Raw genomic sequence first — 15,866 nt, forward strand, 5'->3', positions numbered from 1 at the left:
GGGCGGCTCAATGGTCGTTTGGTCTTCCGGCTGCTGTTGCTGCTGCTGTTGCAAGTGTTGCAAGTGTTGCAAGTGCTGCTAGTGCTGCTGTTGCTGCTGCCACAACTTTTGCTGCTGCTACTGCTGCTGCTGTTGGTTGCGTGTCGCGTGTCGCGGCTCTGTACATCGCGCCGTATACCCAACGACTAGGCGCTGGAGACTCTAGTCTGCGGAACCCAGAATCGCAACGCCCGAATAATGCCAACCGATTCCGATGCCGATGCCGATTCGGGTCCGAAAATCCGATGGCGCTTGTTTCCGAAACGAAGACCAAAAACCAAAAAACCGACTGCAGCCGCCAACGGCGACCGCGACGTCGCAGTCGGCGTCGGCGTTGGCGGCAAAGAGAGATGCTTTCACCTTGCCGTTCCTTTCGCGCCGAATGAGTTCGATTCGATGTCGAAAAAGCTTGTGCCAGCGAGCTTTGAAGGTCAGGCGGCAGGCAGGCGCAACAATCGCCGCCACACCCCCCAATTCATCGCCCTCGCCCCTTTTTTTGCCGGTCGCGGCGCGGCGTGGAAAGTGGCATGTGGCATGTGGCATCCTCTGCAGAAGCCGTGGACTCGCGGGTGGAAAGTGGGCCAGGCCAGTTTGGAGCGACGCAACCACCGCAGCGGAATGCAGCAGATTTTCGAGTTTCCACTTTTCTATGTGGCCGAAGCTCTTCCAGAAAGCTCAATCACGTCCTCAGCCGTTTAAAGGATAATGGCCAAAGTAAATCATAGAAATATAATATAAAATATAATTTAATGTTAAAAAAATCATACAAGTTATTAAATTTAAACTAATAGGCAAAGTATTCTATCAATATAGTTTAGTTTCAAGCGAAATACACCCAAATCTTCATCATTAGGATTTTGATTTTTTAACAAGTATTATATTTTAATACATTTTATAAATTAACTCTAATTCAAGTCAAGCAAAAAAAATAGTTACAACATGCTTTAAATGTTTTCAAACAATAATTTTTTTACAGGTCTTACTAATTTCTTTAATTTCAAAAATAGAAGAGTTTTAGTTTTAAAAAATGTAACGTCAACTGGAATTGGATCACTTACATTTACTAAAGCTTATTTAAAAGCTTACTAGCAACAACTTGGAATAAAGCTTTTGGGTGAAAGTCCTGGAAACGGTGATTTTAAAAAGTAGAGTGTCTAAACTCATAACTTTACTAATAAAACTATAAAACTAATAAATTTACTGCTAGAGGGCTTCCACACACGAATAATTGAAAACTAAATTTAAATTTAAATATCAATACAGTAATATATAGATTCATGAAAATTTGTAATACCTTAGGATCCTTAAAAAAATTAAGCATCCACCAAGTTGTAACTAAATAAGCATTATTATTACAGAGTATGTGGAGTTATGTTAGCAAACAAACTTCCACCCCTTTTCCGGATGTCTGACAACAGTAGACATGGCGACGGAATAACAATTTGGAGCAACCAACAGCTGTCAGTCGGTGTGAAGCCGATCAAAACCTAGCCACATACAGCCGGATTCTCTCTAGCCCGATGTCCGGAATGTACCGCCAGCTGCTTCCCAAGGGCAAGGATAGGACCAAAATCAAGATCAAGGGCAAGGAGAAGGAAAGGGAGAGGGAGGAGGACGACGATGGGTCACGGAAGACACGGGAACGGGGAAGAAGTAGACGGCAGTCGGCAGGAGGCGGCGATCATTCCGGAGATATCGGTTTTAAACGCGTAACCGGCGATGAGCGACCGAGTAGCATGTCCATGGATCGACTTGATAGCGATTTCACCGCCTTCACGGATCGCGCCAGCGATGCCAACGACGGCAGCATTACGGGTCCGGCGGATGGCAGTGAGAAGAAGGCACAAGCCGGCAGCAGCGGGAAGCACAAGAGGGCCTCCAAGCACCGGCTGAACTTTTCCACTTCGAAATCGGGAGGCTCGGCTACAGGTAACAAGTCGCGCAGTGCCAGCACCACAAAGATCACCACGGGAGCATCGCTCATTCCGGATCTGAATCTGATCATCAACCGGATGCGCAACATGCCGGATGATTCGTTCGTCTACATGGACTACATGCTGCCCCACGACAGCGAGTACTTCACGCCGTACAGCCTGCGGGAGGTGGAGTACAAGGATCTGAACACGTACGAACCCTTCTATACCGTCACGCGGCACGGCGTCACCTTCTGGCACTGCTCCGAGAACTTCTTCACGCCACTGGACCAGTGGCAGCAGGAGTTCAAGCAGTTCCTCAGCATCATCCAGATACGATCCTTCTCCATCTTCCGGCTGTGGAAGGGTTTCAAGGTGAGTTAAATCAGTTGGTTACTGATAGCTTAAATCTTTACTGATGTTTTCCCATCCCTTAGGTATGGGAAAAGACGATCAAGTGGCGGAAACTGAACGAGGCACGGGACTTTCTGCAGAACAACCTCTTCATCGTGATTCCCCAGCTGGGCAAAGCGATCCTGCGCATGCGCAGCGATATTGTTCAGCTGCAGCGATTGAATTTCGTCAATGTGTCCAACATTGAGAACTGGCATCCATTCTACTTCCTGGAGACGCACATGCGCATCTATGAGCAGCTGCACAAGACCTTCACCGACTTCCGGGAGTTTATTGCCAAGACGATATGTGAGTTTAACCGTAACTGGAGTCCGCATTTAACCCTAATTAATGCGTAAATATAGTTCGAGCTTGCACGGATGCCATCCAGGCACGCGGCTTCTATCCGGATGACGAGGTCAACTACTATCCATCGCTGAAAAAGATGCGTGAAGCGCACAGCTTTATGGACCGAGCACGAAAGAGGGCCTTCTGCAAGACCCTGACCAAGTGGGAAAACGCATTCGACCTTTCCAGAATTGATCCTAATCTTTTGCCTTCTCCAAATTAGTTTCCTCACCTACTGCGACATGATGGTGTACCAAATGCTGTACCGCATCACGATCAAAAGTTTTGAGGATTTGGCCAATTCGTTCGAAGTGCACGACGAAGTTGGTCCTTCGGAGGCGGATATCAATAGACATGATCGGGTGGACAAGCGGATCGAGAAGCAGCGACCACAGGACAAGCCGCAAAGTCCATTCTTTTTGGCCATGTTGCGACTATTGCCCGATCGCATTGATATCGAGCCGTCGGAGGATATTATCAGGATTATATTTCAGCGCATCACAGGACTCATTCTGGAGACGGTCCTCGAAATCCATCCGTTCACCACAGATCCCTTCTTCACGCAGTACACCCAGTAGGTTGCGTAACTTGTGCATCCGAAAGCGGATTAATAACTGAACTATGTAATCTTAGACCCTCGATTATGGGACGCCAGGAGGAGGTGCTATACGATGGTGCCCCCGATTTGCACTATCTGCTGCGCGCTGATATACAATTTCAGTATAATCGGTAGGTAAACATTGATAAAATACTACATTTGAATAATAATACCTTTTTCGCACTAGCAAAAATATGTTCGTACTAATACGAAAAGCTTATGAAAGGGCGCGGCTTTATACGCAGAGATTCCACCAAATTCGTGAAAACTTTGAGATTGACAATAGCACAGATCCCACGGTCCTAAATACGGAAAGAGGTATATATATGAAAATATGTTATTTAAGATTATTTATATAAATCGTGTACTTTTCAGATCTTCAATTACTGCGAGCGTACTGCGATAGATACTGCAACAACGTGAGGGCTTTGGATGGCATCTTGGAATACGTATTCCTGGGTCTGCTAAAGCTCACCCAGACGAACTTCAAGGATACGGTGACGCCGGTCTGTTCCCGACTCCAGAACGTCCTGGCCACATACCTGCCCAAATTGGCCGAGGAGGAGACCACACGGCTGTACGAGGAGGCACAGGATTTTCATGGCAGGATCTGCTACGAACCGCACGAGACTCTGGAGATTGTGGCCCACATCCGATTTCTGGACAAGTGCTCCACCGAACTGGACGGGATATTCGATGGCATCGACTATGTGCACGATCTGTTGCTCATTATCAAGGACTTTGGCATACCCATCGATGACGATTCCAAGGAGGATTACATGGATACCGAAGACTATTTGAATAGGACGCGGGAGACGCTAGAGGAGATCAGAGAGAAGCGACAGGAATTTATCAATCGGCTCGAGGATGCCATGCAGGATGACATAGCGGCGCTCAAGGAGGAGATCCATGAGGTTGCCGTCGAAGCCATGCAGCCCTGGCTGCTGGATGTGAGTTATTCGAAACGAAGTTGTACATATATTACTTTTATTAAACTGGATATATTCCCTAGGCCAATTCCAACCGATTGTCGGTCACCAATAAGTTAGATACCATGCTGGAACACCTGAACAAATGTCGTGAGACAGCTGACGAGTTCCTTGGCTACCAGAAGGAGTTCCAGATTGACTTGACCATGTACGATGAGATGGCCAGCGGCTTCTATGACATACGGATGCGCCAGAATCTCTATCGCACGTGGTCCGATTGGGAGGAATCGCTGGCCGAGTGGATAGTGGCCGATTTCAACACCCTAAATGTGGTGGATATGGTTGAACTGAACTCCAAGACGATCAAGAACTGCATGCAGTTCCAAAAGTATCTGCCCGAAAACAACATAGTCCCAGTGCTCCAGAAATCCGCAGAGGCATTCAAGGAGAAACTCCCAGTGATCGGTTACCTGCGTAATCCCAATTTGAGAGCCGTAAGTTGAGGATTCAGATAGATAGTAATATATATATAATATCCTCTTATCATCTATCCTCTTAGCGTCACTGGGCGGAGATCGAAGATCTGCTAAATCGCAAGTTCTTCCAAGAGAAGGACATCCTAATCCAGACATACGAGGATGTGCACGCATTCGACGATGTCGCCGTCGGCGAGGCTCTGATGCAGATATCCTCGCAGGCCACCGGCGAGGTGCAGCTGGAAAATATGCTGAAGGGCATCGAAACCACCTGGAAGGAGACGGAGCTGTCCATTGTACCGCACCATGACGCCAAGGACGTCTTCATACTGGCCGGCACGGAGGAGTTACAGGCCGTTCTCGATGATTCCAATGTGAATATCAACACGATAGCCGCATCCAAGTTTGTGGGTCCCATCAAGGGCAAGGTGGACGAGTGGATCAATGCCATGGACCAGTTTGCCAAGACCTTCGGTGGGTTATATATTTTGAATTAAGATTTGGTATCCTTAATCAATCAATTCCGAAACAGAAAGCTGGATGGACTGCCAGGGAGCTTGGATCTACCTGGAGGCCATCTTCGCCTCGGCGGATATTCAGCGACAGCTGCCCCAAGAGGCCAAGATGTTCTTCACGGTGGACAAGAGCTTCAAGGAGACGGTCCGCCAGGCAAAGAAGGTGGCTCTGGCCCTGCCCACCATGTCCAGCGCGGATGTGCACAAGGTGCTGGTGGAGAATAACCGTTTGCTGGATCTCATATCACGCGGCTTGGAAGCATATTTGGAGGTGAAACGGGTGGTCTTCCCCAGGTAAGGAGACACAATCAATACTTATATAAAATATATATATGAATACCCCATAGATTCTACTTTCTGTCCAACGACGAACTGCTGGAGATCCTGGCACAAACTCGAATTCCCCAGGCAGTGCAGCCGCATCTGCGCAAGTGCTTCGATGCCATCTACCGATTGGAATTTGGATCGAAGGAAGGCGGCGACGGCAAGATGGTGCCCACCAACGACATCGTTGCCTTCCTCTCACCCGAGGGCGAGAAGCTGCAGTTTGGCAAGGGTCTGAAGGCTCGTGGAGCAGTGGAGGAGTGGCTCAGCAAGGTGGAGGAGGCCATGTTTGTGTCATGCAAGCGGTACATGCGATTCGGTTACCAGTGCTATCCGGCCAAGGAGCGCGAGGACTGGTTCCAGGATCATCCCAACCAGGTGGTGCTCACCGTCTCCCAAGTGCAGTGGGCCGCCGACATTCATCGCATCTACGAGGGCAAGGAGCGCAATCCCCTGAACATTTTGGAGAAGATGGCCAAGTTTGAGATCAAGTGCCTGAAGGATCTGGGCGCCCTCGCTGCGTTGACCAGGAAGAACATTAGCTCGCTGCTGCGCAAAATCCTGTGCGCCCTGATCACCATCGATGTGCACGCCAAGGATTCGGTGCGCATGCTCATCGAAAAGGAAGTCTGCAAAGCGTAAGTGTCGAGCCTGCGAAATGTTGAGGCAAGATTCTAAGATTCATTCCATCAGATCGGACTTCAACTGGCTAAAGATGCTGCGATTCTACTGGGCCGATGAGACGGAAACGGTCTACTCCCGCATGGCCGCCGCCAATATTCCGTACTATTATGAGTACTTGGGTGCCGGCGGTGTCCTGGTGCTCACCCCGCTGACGGATCGCTGCTACCTCTGTCTGATGGGCGCCTTCCAGATGGATCTGGGCGGAGCTCCGGCCGGACCAGCCGGAACAGGCAAGACCGAGACCACGAAGGATCTGGCCAAGGCGTTGGCCAAACAGTGCGTCGTCTTTAATTGCTCAGATGGCCTGGACTACAAGATGATGGGACGTTTCTTCTCGGGATTGGCCCAATGCGGCGCCTGGTGCTGCTTCGACGAGTTCAACCGAATCGACATCGAAGTGCTGTCCGTGATTGCCCAGCAGTTGATCACCATCCGAACGGCCAAGGCCATGAGGGTGAAGCGGTAGGACATTTACACATTTAAAGAAGTTAGTCCCCATTGATTAAGTACCTCCTATTCCACAGCTTTATCTTCGAGGGTCGGGAGATCAAGATCAATCGTTCCTGCTGTGTCTTCATTACCATGAATCCCGGCTACGCCGGTCGAACTGAACTGCCCGATAATTTGAAGGCCCTGTTCCGACCCATCTCGATGATGGTGCCCGACTACGCACTCATTTCGGAGGTGATTCTGTACTCGGAGGGTTTCGAGGATCCCAAGATTCTGGCCCGCAAGATGGTGCAGATGTACCAGCTCTGCAGTCAGCAGCTCAGCCAGCAGAATCACTATGATTTCGGTATGCGAGCCGTGAAGTCTGTCCTGGTGATGGCTGGAGCACTCAAGAGAGCCTCGCCCAATCAACGGGAGGATATCACCCTGATTGCGGCACTAAGAGACTCCAATATACCCAAGTTTCTGGCTGACGATGCGGTCCTGTTCCGTGGCATCCTTAGCGATCTGTTTCCGGGCGTGGAATTGCCGGACTCACAGCATCCGCATCTGGAGGCCAGTTTGCGACTGGGACTGCGGCAGAAGAATCTCCAGGCGGTGCCGACCACCATCCGAAAGTGTCTGCAATTGTACGAGACGATGTGCGTCCGCTGGGGTGTCATGTTGGTGGGTCCCACCGGTGGCGGTAAATCCGTGGTGCTCCATGCCCTCGAGTTCGCTCTCTCACATCTTTTCGAGAACGAAGTGCAGGACCCGAACTTTCGGCCAGTGGTCATCCAGACAATGAATCCCAAGGCGGTGACCATGAACGAGCTGTACGGCTATGTGGATCTCAAGACGCTGGAGTGGCAGGATGGCTTATTGGGCTTGGCGGTGCGAACTGCCACCACAGTCGAAGGTAATGATCACCTGCAGAGACATTTAGATATTAAAAGATCTTCCTAAACTTCCGATTCAGATGAAATTCACCAATGGATCATGTGCGATGGCCCCGTTGACGCAGTATGGATCGAGAACTTGAACACGGTGCTGGATGATAACAAGATGCTGTGTCTGGCCAACTCGGAGCGCATCAAGCTGACCGCTTGGATTCACATGCTCTTCGAGGTGCAGGATCTACTGCAGGCTTCGCCTGCCACCGTTTCCCGTTGCGGCATGGTCTATGTGGATCCCGGCGATCTCGGCTGGATACCACTGATCGACACCTGGCGGGAGGTGGACATGAAGCACAAGCTGCCCGCTCCACTGGCCGAGTTCTGCTACCAGCTCTTTGTGGGCTATTTTGACAAGGCGCTGAAGATCGAACGGAAGCGGGCGGTGTACACCATCCACCAGGTGCTGGGATCCAAGGTACGACTGTGCTGTGAGCTGACCTCTGCCCAGTTCGAGGCGGTCAAGTGGTCGGCATTGGGTGAAGAGCAGGGCAAGGAACTGGTGACCAAGATCTTCGCCTGGGCGGTGCTCTGGGCCATTGCCTCCAATCTTAAGGATGCCGAGAAGGTGTCCTTCGAGGAGCAGTGGAGCAAGGCCATTGCCCAACATCCGAATATGACGTAAGAATGGTGGCTGTAGTTACCAAATACCAAGATATACATTTCCTATTCCCCGCGCAGCCTGCCCAACTTCACCTTGTGGAACTATCGCATCGACCTGGAGAAAATGGACTGGGGCAGCTGGCTAGATATCATGGCCAAGTTTGTCTTCGACCCGGAAACCTCTTACTATGACATGCAGGTGCCAACGGTGGACACCACCAAATACGGGTAAGTGCTGTCTTGTAACTAAATACATGACAACAAAAGAGTAATCCCAATCCCCTCCAGCTATGTGGCCGATCTCCTGTTCAAACGGGGCATGCCTGTGATGGTGACTGGAGATACGGGCGTGGGCAAAACTGTCCTGGCCATCAGTTGCATGAAACGACTGTCGCAGGGCAATGTCATCCCAGTGATCTTGAACTTCTCCGCCCAGACGAGCAGCATGCGCACCCAGGAGATGATCGAGGGGCCGCTGGAGAAGCGCAAGAAGACCCAGCTGGGTGCTCCGGTGGGCAAGACCGTAATCGTTTTCATTGACGACGTGAATATGCCCAAGCTGGATACCTACGGAGCCTCGCCGGCCATTGAGTTGCTGCGTCAATTTCTTGACTTTAAGGGCTTCTACGATCGGGAGAAGCTCTACTGGAAGGAGATTCTGGACGTAGTCCTGGGCTGTGCCTGTGCTCCGCCTGGAGGAGGTCGAAATCCGCTCACTCCGCGCTTTGTCCGTCACTTTGCCTTGTTCTCCTTGCCGAAACCGAACGAGGAGACCCTAACCCAGATCTTCAATGGCATCCTGCGGGGCTTCCTGCAAACGTTCTCCTCCGCAGTAAGAGCTCTTTCGGAGCCCATGGTGAATGCGTGTGTGGATGTCTATATGCGAGTGGCTACTGTAATGTTGCCCACACCGGATAAATCGCACTATATCTTCAATCTGCGCGATCTATCCAAGTGTATACAGGGTATCCTGCAGGCGAGCAATCTACACTACAACCAGGAGAACCAGATACTCCGACTGTTCTACCACGAGACCACTCGTGTGTTTCACGACAGATTGATTAACATAGAGGACAAGAACATTTTCAAGACCCTGATGAAGGAAGTATGCTTGGACCACTTCAATCGCCCGGTGATCAACGACAATGAGCCACCGATACTCTTCGGTGACTTTATGGTCTTTGGCAAGCCGAAGAACGAGCGTATCTACGATGAGATTAGGGATCATGCGAAGCTGGAAAGCGTTCTCAACGATTACATTGCGGACTACAACTCGGTGGCGGTGGGTAAGCAGATGAAGCTAATCCTCTTCCAGGACGCCATGGAGCACACGGTCCGATTGGCGCGACTTTTGCGCAGCGATCGCGGCAATGGACTGCTGGTGGGCGTGGCCGGAATGGGAAAACAATCCCTCACCCGGCTGGCATCCCACGTCAACGAGTACAACTGCTGGCAGATCGAGATGCGACGCAACTACGACCTAAATGCTTTCCATGAAGATCTGAGAGTCCTCTACCGCATCGCTGGAGTGAGTGCTTAAGTTACATTAACTAATTTTCTTCGCCTACATCTTCCGTTTAAATCTCCAACAGATCGATAATCAACCGGTGACCTTCCTATTGATAGACAGTCAGATCGTGGAGGAGGAGTTCCTAGAGGATATCAACAACATCCTCAATTCCGGCGAAGTGCCCAATCTATTCGAGGGTGATGAGTTCGAGAAGATCATCTTGGACGCCCGTGACGGATGCAATGAGAACAGAAAAGATGATGTGGGTATACCAAAATGGACTAATCTGGATTTACCCTACCTTTTATCTGGTTTAGCCCTGCACACGAGATGACATCTACAAGTTCTTTATCAACCGGGTGAGGAACAATCTGCACGTGGTGATGTCGATGAGTCCGGTTGGCGATGCCTTTCGGCGCAGATGCCGCATGTTCCCCTCGCTTGTCAACTGCACCACGATCGATTGGTTCACCAGCTGGCCAACGGAGGCCCTATATTCGGTGGCCCTCGGGTTGCTCACAAAGATCGCACCCAAAATGGAGGATCGCATCTCGCTGGCGAGCACAACCGTCTTTATGCATAAGGTAAGTGCGGTTTCTTCGAAGGAATAGCCTGCTTCAAATGAAATCCATTTCAGACTGTTGAGGATGCCTCAGTGAAGTTCTACAAGGAAATGAAGAGGCACTACTATACCACACCCAGTAGCTATCTGGAGTTGTTAAAGCTGTACCAGAATCTGCTGAAGATCAAAAACATGGAGATCATAGCCAAGAGAAAGCGAATCGCCAATGGCCTGAACAAGCTTCTGGAGACCAATGAAGTGGTAAGTAACTAATTCTGCTTCATCCTTAGAAGGTAGATCCCAAATTCTATTCCAATAATTAGATCGCTGTGATGGGAAAAGAGCTGGAGGTAATGGTGCCCCAGCTGGATGAGAAATCCGCCATGATGAAGTCCCTGGTGGACAATCTGACCAAGGAGACCAAGCAGGCGGATGCCGTGAAGCAGAGCGTGCTAGAGGACGAGATGAATGCCAAGGAGAAGGCGGCGGTTGCCCAGGCGATATCCGAGGATGCCGGCAAAGATCTGGAGATTGCCATGCCGGCGCTGCGAGAGGCGGAGGATGCACTAAAGGGTCTCACCAAGGCGGACATCAATGAACTGAAGTCCTTCACCACGCCGCCGGCTCTGGTGCAGTTCTGCATGGAGGCCGTCTGCATTCTGCTGGGTGTCAAGTGAGTGGGCTTACCCTATTTTAAGTTCCCCTATCCACCTATTTTATCCTTTGCAGACCCACCTGGGCATCCGCCAAGGCCATCATGGCGGACATTAACTTCATCAAGCGGCTGTTTGAGTATGACAAGGAGCACATGAAGGAGGATACCCTGAAGAAGGTCAAGAAGTACATCGACCACAAGGACTTCGTGCCGGCTGTACGTTTACTTCCTTAGCTAGCAGAATACCTTGACTAACCATCTCGCTATTCGCAGAAATTTGAGAAGGTCTCCAAGGTGGCCAAGTCGATGAGCATGTGGGTAATATCCATGGACAAGTTCTCCAAGGTGTACAAGGTCGTGGAGCCGAAGATCAAGCGAAAGGAGGCCGCCGAAGCGGAGCTCAAGGAGGTGATGACCGTGCTGAGGCAGAAGCAAAAGGAGCTGGCTGCCGTGGAGGCCAAGATCCAAGGACTTCGCGACAGTCTCGAGGAGAAGCAGCGCGAGTTCCAGGTTATCCAGGACAACGTGGACTTGACCTACGGTAGGATCAATCGAGCAGGTCGCTTGACCTCCGCCCTTTCCGACGAGCAGGTGCGCTGGCGCGAAACGGTCAAGTCTCTAACCGGAGATCTGGCCTGTGTGCCCGGCGATGTCCTGGTGGCCGCCGCCTGTGTCGCCTATTTGGGAGCCTTCTCCCATGAATATCGTCGGGACATGAGTGCTCTGTGGGTGACCAAGTGCCGTGAGCACAAGATTCCCTCCAGTCCCGAGTTCAACTTGCTCAAGGTGCTTGGAGATCCGTACGAGATGCGACAGTGGAATGTGGACGGCCTACCGAAGGATAATATATCCATTGAGAATGGCATATATGCCACCAGGGCTCTGCGTTGGGCCCTCATGATCGATCCCCAAGAGCAGGCCAATCGCTGGATCCGTAACATGGAGCGGGCCAACAATCTGCAGGTGATCAAGATGACCGACTCGACCATGATGCGGGTGCTGGAGAACGCTGTACGCCAGGGGTATCCGGTGCTGCTCGAGGAGATCAACGAGACCATCGATCCCAGTTTGCGACCCATCCTTCAGCGAGAAACGTACCGATTCGAGGGTCGTACCTATTTGAAGCTGGGCGACATGGTGATTGACTACGACGACAACTTTAAGCTGTACATGACCACAAAGTTGCCCAATCCTCACTACCTGCCCGAGGTGTGCATCAACGTGACATTGGTCAACTTTCTGGTCACGGAGAGCGGTCTGGAGGATCAATTGCTGGCGTAAGTAATCAATACCATTATAAGCATTTGCACTTCTACAACTCCAATCGTAACCTAAGTGACATCGTGGCCATCGAGCTGCCCGCGATGGAGATCCAGCGTAACGACCTGGTGGTCAAGATCAACTCGGACAAACAGCAATTGCTGGCGCTGGAGGACAAGGTGTTGAAGTTGCTGTTCAACTCCGAAGGAAACATTCTCGACGACGAAGAGCTGGTGGAGACACTGAACGATGCCAAGGTGGGTCCCATCTCTCGATTGACATTTCTGATCCATCATCCATCATACTCCCATATAGGAAACATCGCTGATCATTGCCGCCCGATTGATTGACACCGAGGAGACGGAGAAGGTCATCACCGCTTCGCGGGAACGCTACCGCATCCTGGCCTCCCGAGGAGCCATCCTCTACTTTGTGGTCGCAGGCCTGGCCGAGATCGATCCCATGTACCAGTACAGCCTGAAGTACTTCACCCAGGTATTTTGCAATGTCCTCCGCTTGGATCATCCACCTCAGTCCGTGGAGGTGCGCATTTCCACTCTGATGACGGACGAACTGAGAGCCATTTTCGATAACATATCCCGCGGCTTGTTCGAGAACCACAAGATCATCTTTAGCTTCCTGCTGGCGTTGTCGGTGGAGCGGCAAGAGGGGCGAGTTACCGAGGAGGAGTTCCTTTTCCTCTCTCGCGGACCTGTGGGTAACATTCGGACCAAGACTCAGCCGGCCAAGATCAAGATGAGCCAGATCGAATGGGATTCGTGCATCTTTTTGGAGGATAACTTCAGTAGCTTCTTCGGCGGATTTACCGACGAACTGGACAAGCCCTTCTTCATCCAGATGCAGGAGAACAAGGAGGTCTTTGACTTCGCCCAGACGAATCAGCCACCAACGGACAAGTGGAACAAACGACTAAGGGTTTTCCACAAGCTGATGTTCATCTCCGCCTTCCGGAAACCGAGATTCCTGCTCAACGTGGTCTGCTACCTGCAGTCCACCGTGGGCAAGTACTTCACCGAGGCATCAGGTGGTACCCAGCTGAGCTCTGTGTAAGATCTCCTACTTCCAGTTATGGAAAGTTTTGTAATATTTGCCAATCCCCCTTTTAGCTATTTGGACACCTCTGCTGTGACGCCGTTGATCTTTGTGCTGTCCACTGGTTCGGATCCAATGTCTGGCTTCCTCAAGTTCACCACCCAGATGCAGTTCACCGACAAGTACTACTCCATTTCGCTGGGCCAGGGCCAGGGACCACTGGCGGAGAACCTGATCGAAAAGAGCTTGCGACTGGGTCACTGGGTGTTCCTGCAGAATTGCCATTTGGCCACCTCGTTCATGCAGACGCTGGAGACGATTGTGCGAAACCTGACGCTGGGCATCACCAAGGCGCATGTCGATTTCCGGCTCTATCTCTCCTCCATGCCCATACAAACGTTCCCGATCAGTGTACTCCAGAATTCGGTGAAGATCACCAATGAACCGCCGAAGGGCATTAAGGCGAATGTGTTTGGTGCACTGACAGATCTAAAGCAGGACTTCTTCGAGCAGCACATCCAGAATGGCAACTGGCGGGCCATTGTCTTTGGGCTGTGCATGTTCCATGCGGTTTTGCTGGAGCGCAGGAAATTCGGACCCCTGGGATGGAACATCACCTACGAGTTCAGCGAGAGCGATCGGGAATGCGGACTAAAGACCCTCGACTTCTTTATCGATCGGGAGGTTCTGGATGAAATACCCTGGGAGGCCATTCTCTATATCAACGGTGACATCACGTGGGGCGGCCGGGTGACGGACTACTGGGATCTGCGCTGTCTGCGCACCATTCTGACCATCTTTTCCTCGAAGAGGATCATCCAGCCGGACTACAAGTACTGTCGTGGTGATAGCTACTATCGGGATCCGCGCAAGAAAACGCTCACCGAATACTCAGCCTATGTGCAGGGCTTTCCGGTCCTCGAGGATCCCGAGATCTTCGGCATGAACCAGAATGCCAACATCGTGTTCCAGACCAAGGAGACGTCCTTCTTCATCAACACCCTGCTCCTAGGCCAGCCGAGATCAGCCGCCGACGAGGGCCAGGCTATGGAGAATGAGATCGCCCAGCAGACAATCGCACGCATCCAGAAAGCGCTGGCCAACAAGATAAAGAGAGAACCCATCCACGACACGCTCTCTGTGGTAGGTCGCATGGTAGTTTCCAAAATGGTGCTCCAATCCTTATCCCCACTCATTTTTTCCAGCTTGACGCCAAGGGTCAAGTGCCATCGCTGACCATTGTGCTGGTCCAAGAGATCGATCGGTTCAACATCGCATTGGGCATCATTCACGACAGCTTGGTCAATTTGTCCAAGGCCATCAAGGGCCTGGTGGTAATGTCCGAGGAGCTGGAGAACGTGTTCAAGGCGCTGCTATCGAACCAGGTGCCCGCGTCCTGGGCCAAACGTAGCTTCCTCTCGATCAAGCCGCTGCCCAGCTATATATCCGATTTCCAGCGGCGCATCGACTTCATCCAACAGTGGGCGGAGAACGGAGCACCTCGCTCCTACTGGATCAGTGGCTTCTTCTTCCCGCAATCCTTCCTCACCGGCGTCCTGCAGACGTACGCCCGTCGCCGTGTCCTGCCCATTGATTCGCTGAAGATCGACTTCGATGTGTTCGAACGGGAACTGGTGCAGCAGGACTTCTTTGAGATGCACACCAACAACATGAGTGTATGTACATATCTCCAGATCGCATTCGATTTGTATTTCCTACACCAACTTTTACCCCTTAGGACCAAAAGCTATATGGCAACCTGCCGGAATGCACCGATGCCGTCATCAATGTGCACGGAATCTTCATCGAAGCAGCTCGCTGGGATTTGAGCAAAGGCGGCTTGTGCGATGCCAACTTTGGCGAGCTCTTCTCCCGGATGCCGGTGGTGAGATTCAAGCCGTGCCTGGAGATTTCGTCGACGGTGCGATATGAGGCGCCGCTCTACAAGACCCAGCAGAGATCCGGTGTCCTCTCCACCACGGGCCATTCGACCAACTTCATACTGGCCGTCCTCTTGCGGAGCAACAACGATCCGGAATTTTGGATTATGCGGGGTACAGCTCTGGTTTCCGCCGTACTCGAAAATATTTGCTAGGTCTAGATTCGATTGACACTTATTGTTTCATTTTTTATGCTGCATACTTAAAGCCGTCTTTATTTCGTTTCATGTTAATTCTCGGGTACTTTCTGCTAAGGTGTACAATATATATTTTATGTGTATGTATGCGTGTGTGTGTGTTCGGCGTTTATTATATAATTTAATTTGTGGATTGAAGTGCAATTGGAGAGGTGTTTTGAAAATCCCAAGAAAAGGCACTAAAATATTTACATGCCTGCTTGACAAATTGTTGATCGCATAAATAGTTGCGATTTCGTATCAAAAGCGCTATTACAAATAGGAATAATTTATTTTCGAAGGATAATTTATCAAAGGCTCAAAATGCGGGCCTACTACTTATGGCAAAATTTGACAAAGTCTTCATTAATATCTGACGAGTTGTTCTTAAGCCTACGTGTATATAGTTATGTAGACGTCTGTACTGTTCGTATAAACAAACAACATTGCACTTTTGAAGTTTAGAATTCTACACCTTGCACACACGCACACACACACACACACAG

At 50.8% G+C, this 15,866-nt stretch overlaps 1 protein-coding gene across 1 annotated transcript; it reads left to right on the forward strand.

Moving 5' to 3' along the window:
- The first annotated feature begins 1,438 nt into the window (after positions 1–1,438).
- On the forward strand, positions 1,439–15,832 carry LOC6739854 (dynein axonemal heavy chain 6). The gene is made up of 27 exons (XM_016180954.3): positions 1,439–2,327; positions 2,390–2,654; positions 2,711–2,855; positions 2,917–3,267; positions 3,327–3,422; positions 3,479–3,609; positions 3,667–4,241; positions 4,304–4,714; positions 4,780–5,170; positions 5,229–5,505; positions 5,559–6,173; positions 6,229–6,681; positions 6,744–7,567; positions 7,628–8,222; positions 8,283–8,432; positions 8,493–9,732; positions 9,797–9,976; positions 10,032–10,298; positions 10,352–10,537; positions 10,600–10,949; positions 11,006–11,147; positions 11,205–12,208; positions 12,268–12,448; positions 12,507–13,258; positions 13,319–14,387; positions 14,450–14,920; positions 14,983–15,832. Exons 1-27 carry the CDS (start codon positions 1,560–1,562, stop codon positions 15,337–15,339), a joined length of 12,246 nt encoding a protein of 4,081 aa, XP_016039874.1. The 5' UTR covers positions 1,439–1,559; the 3' UTR covers positions 15,340–15,832.
- The last annotated feature ends 34 nt before the right edge of the window (positions 15,833–15,866 follow it).

This window comes from Drosophila simulans, chromosome X (assembly GCF_016746395.2).
Source record: "Drosophila simulans strain w501 chromosome X, Prin_Dsim_3.1, whole genome shotgun sequence".
Taxonomy (NCBI): Eukaryota; Metazoa; Arthropoda; class Insecta; order Diptera; family Drosophilidae; genus Drosophila; species Drosophila simulans.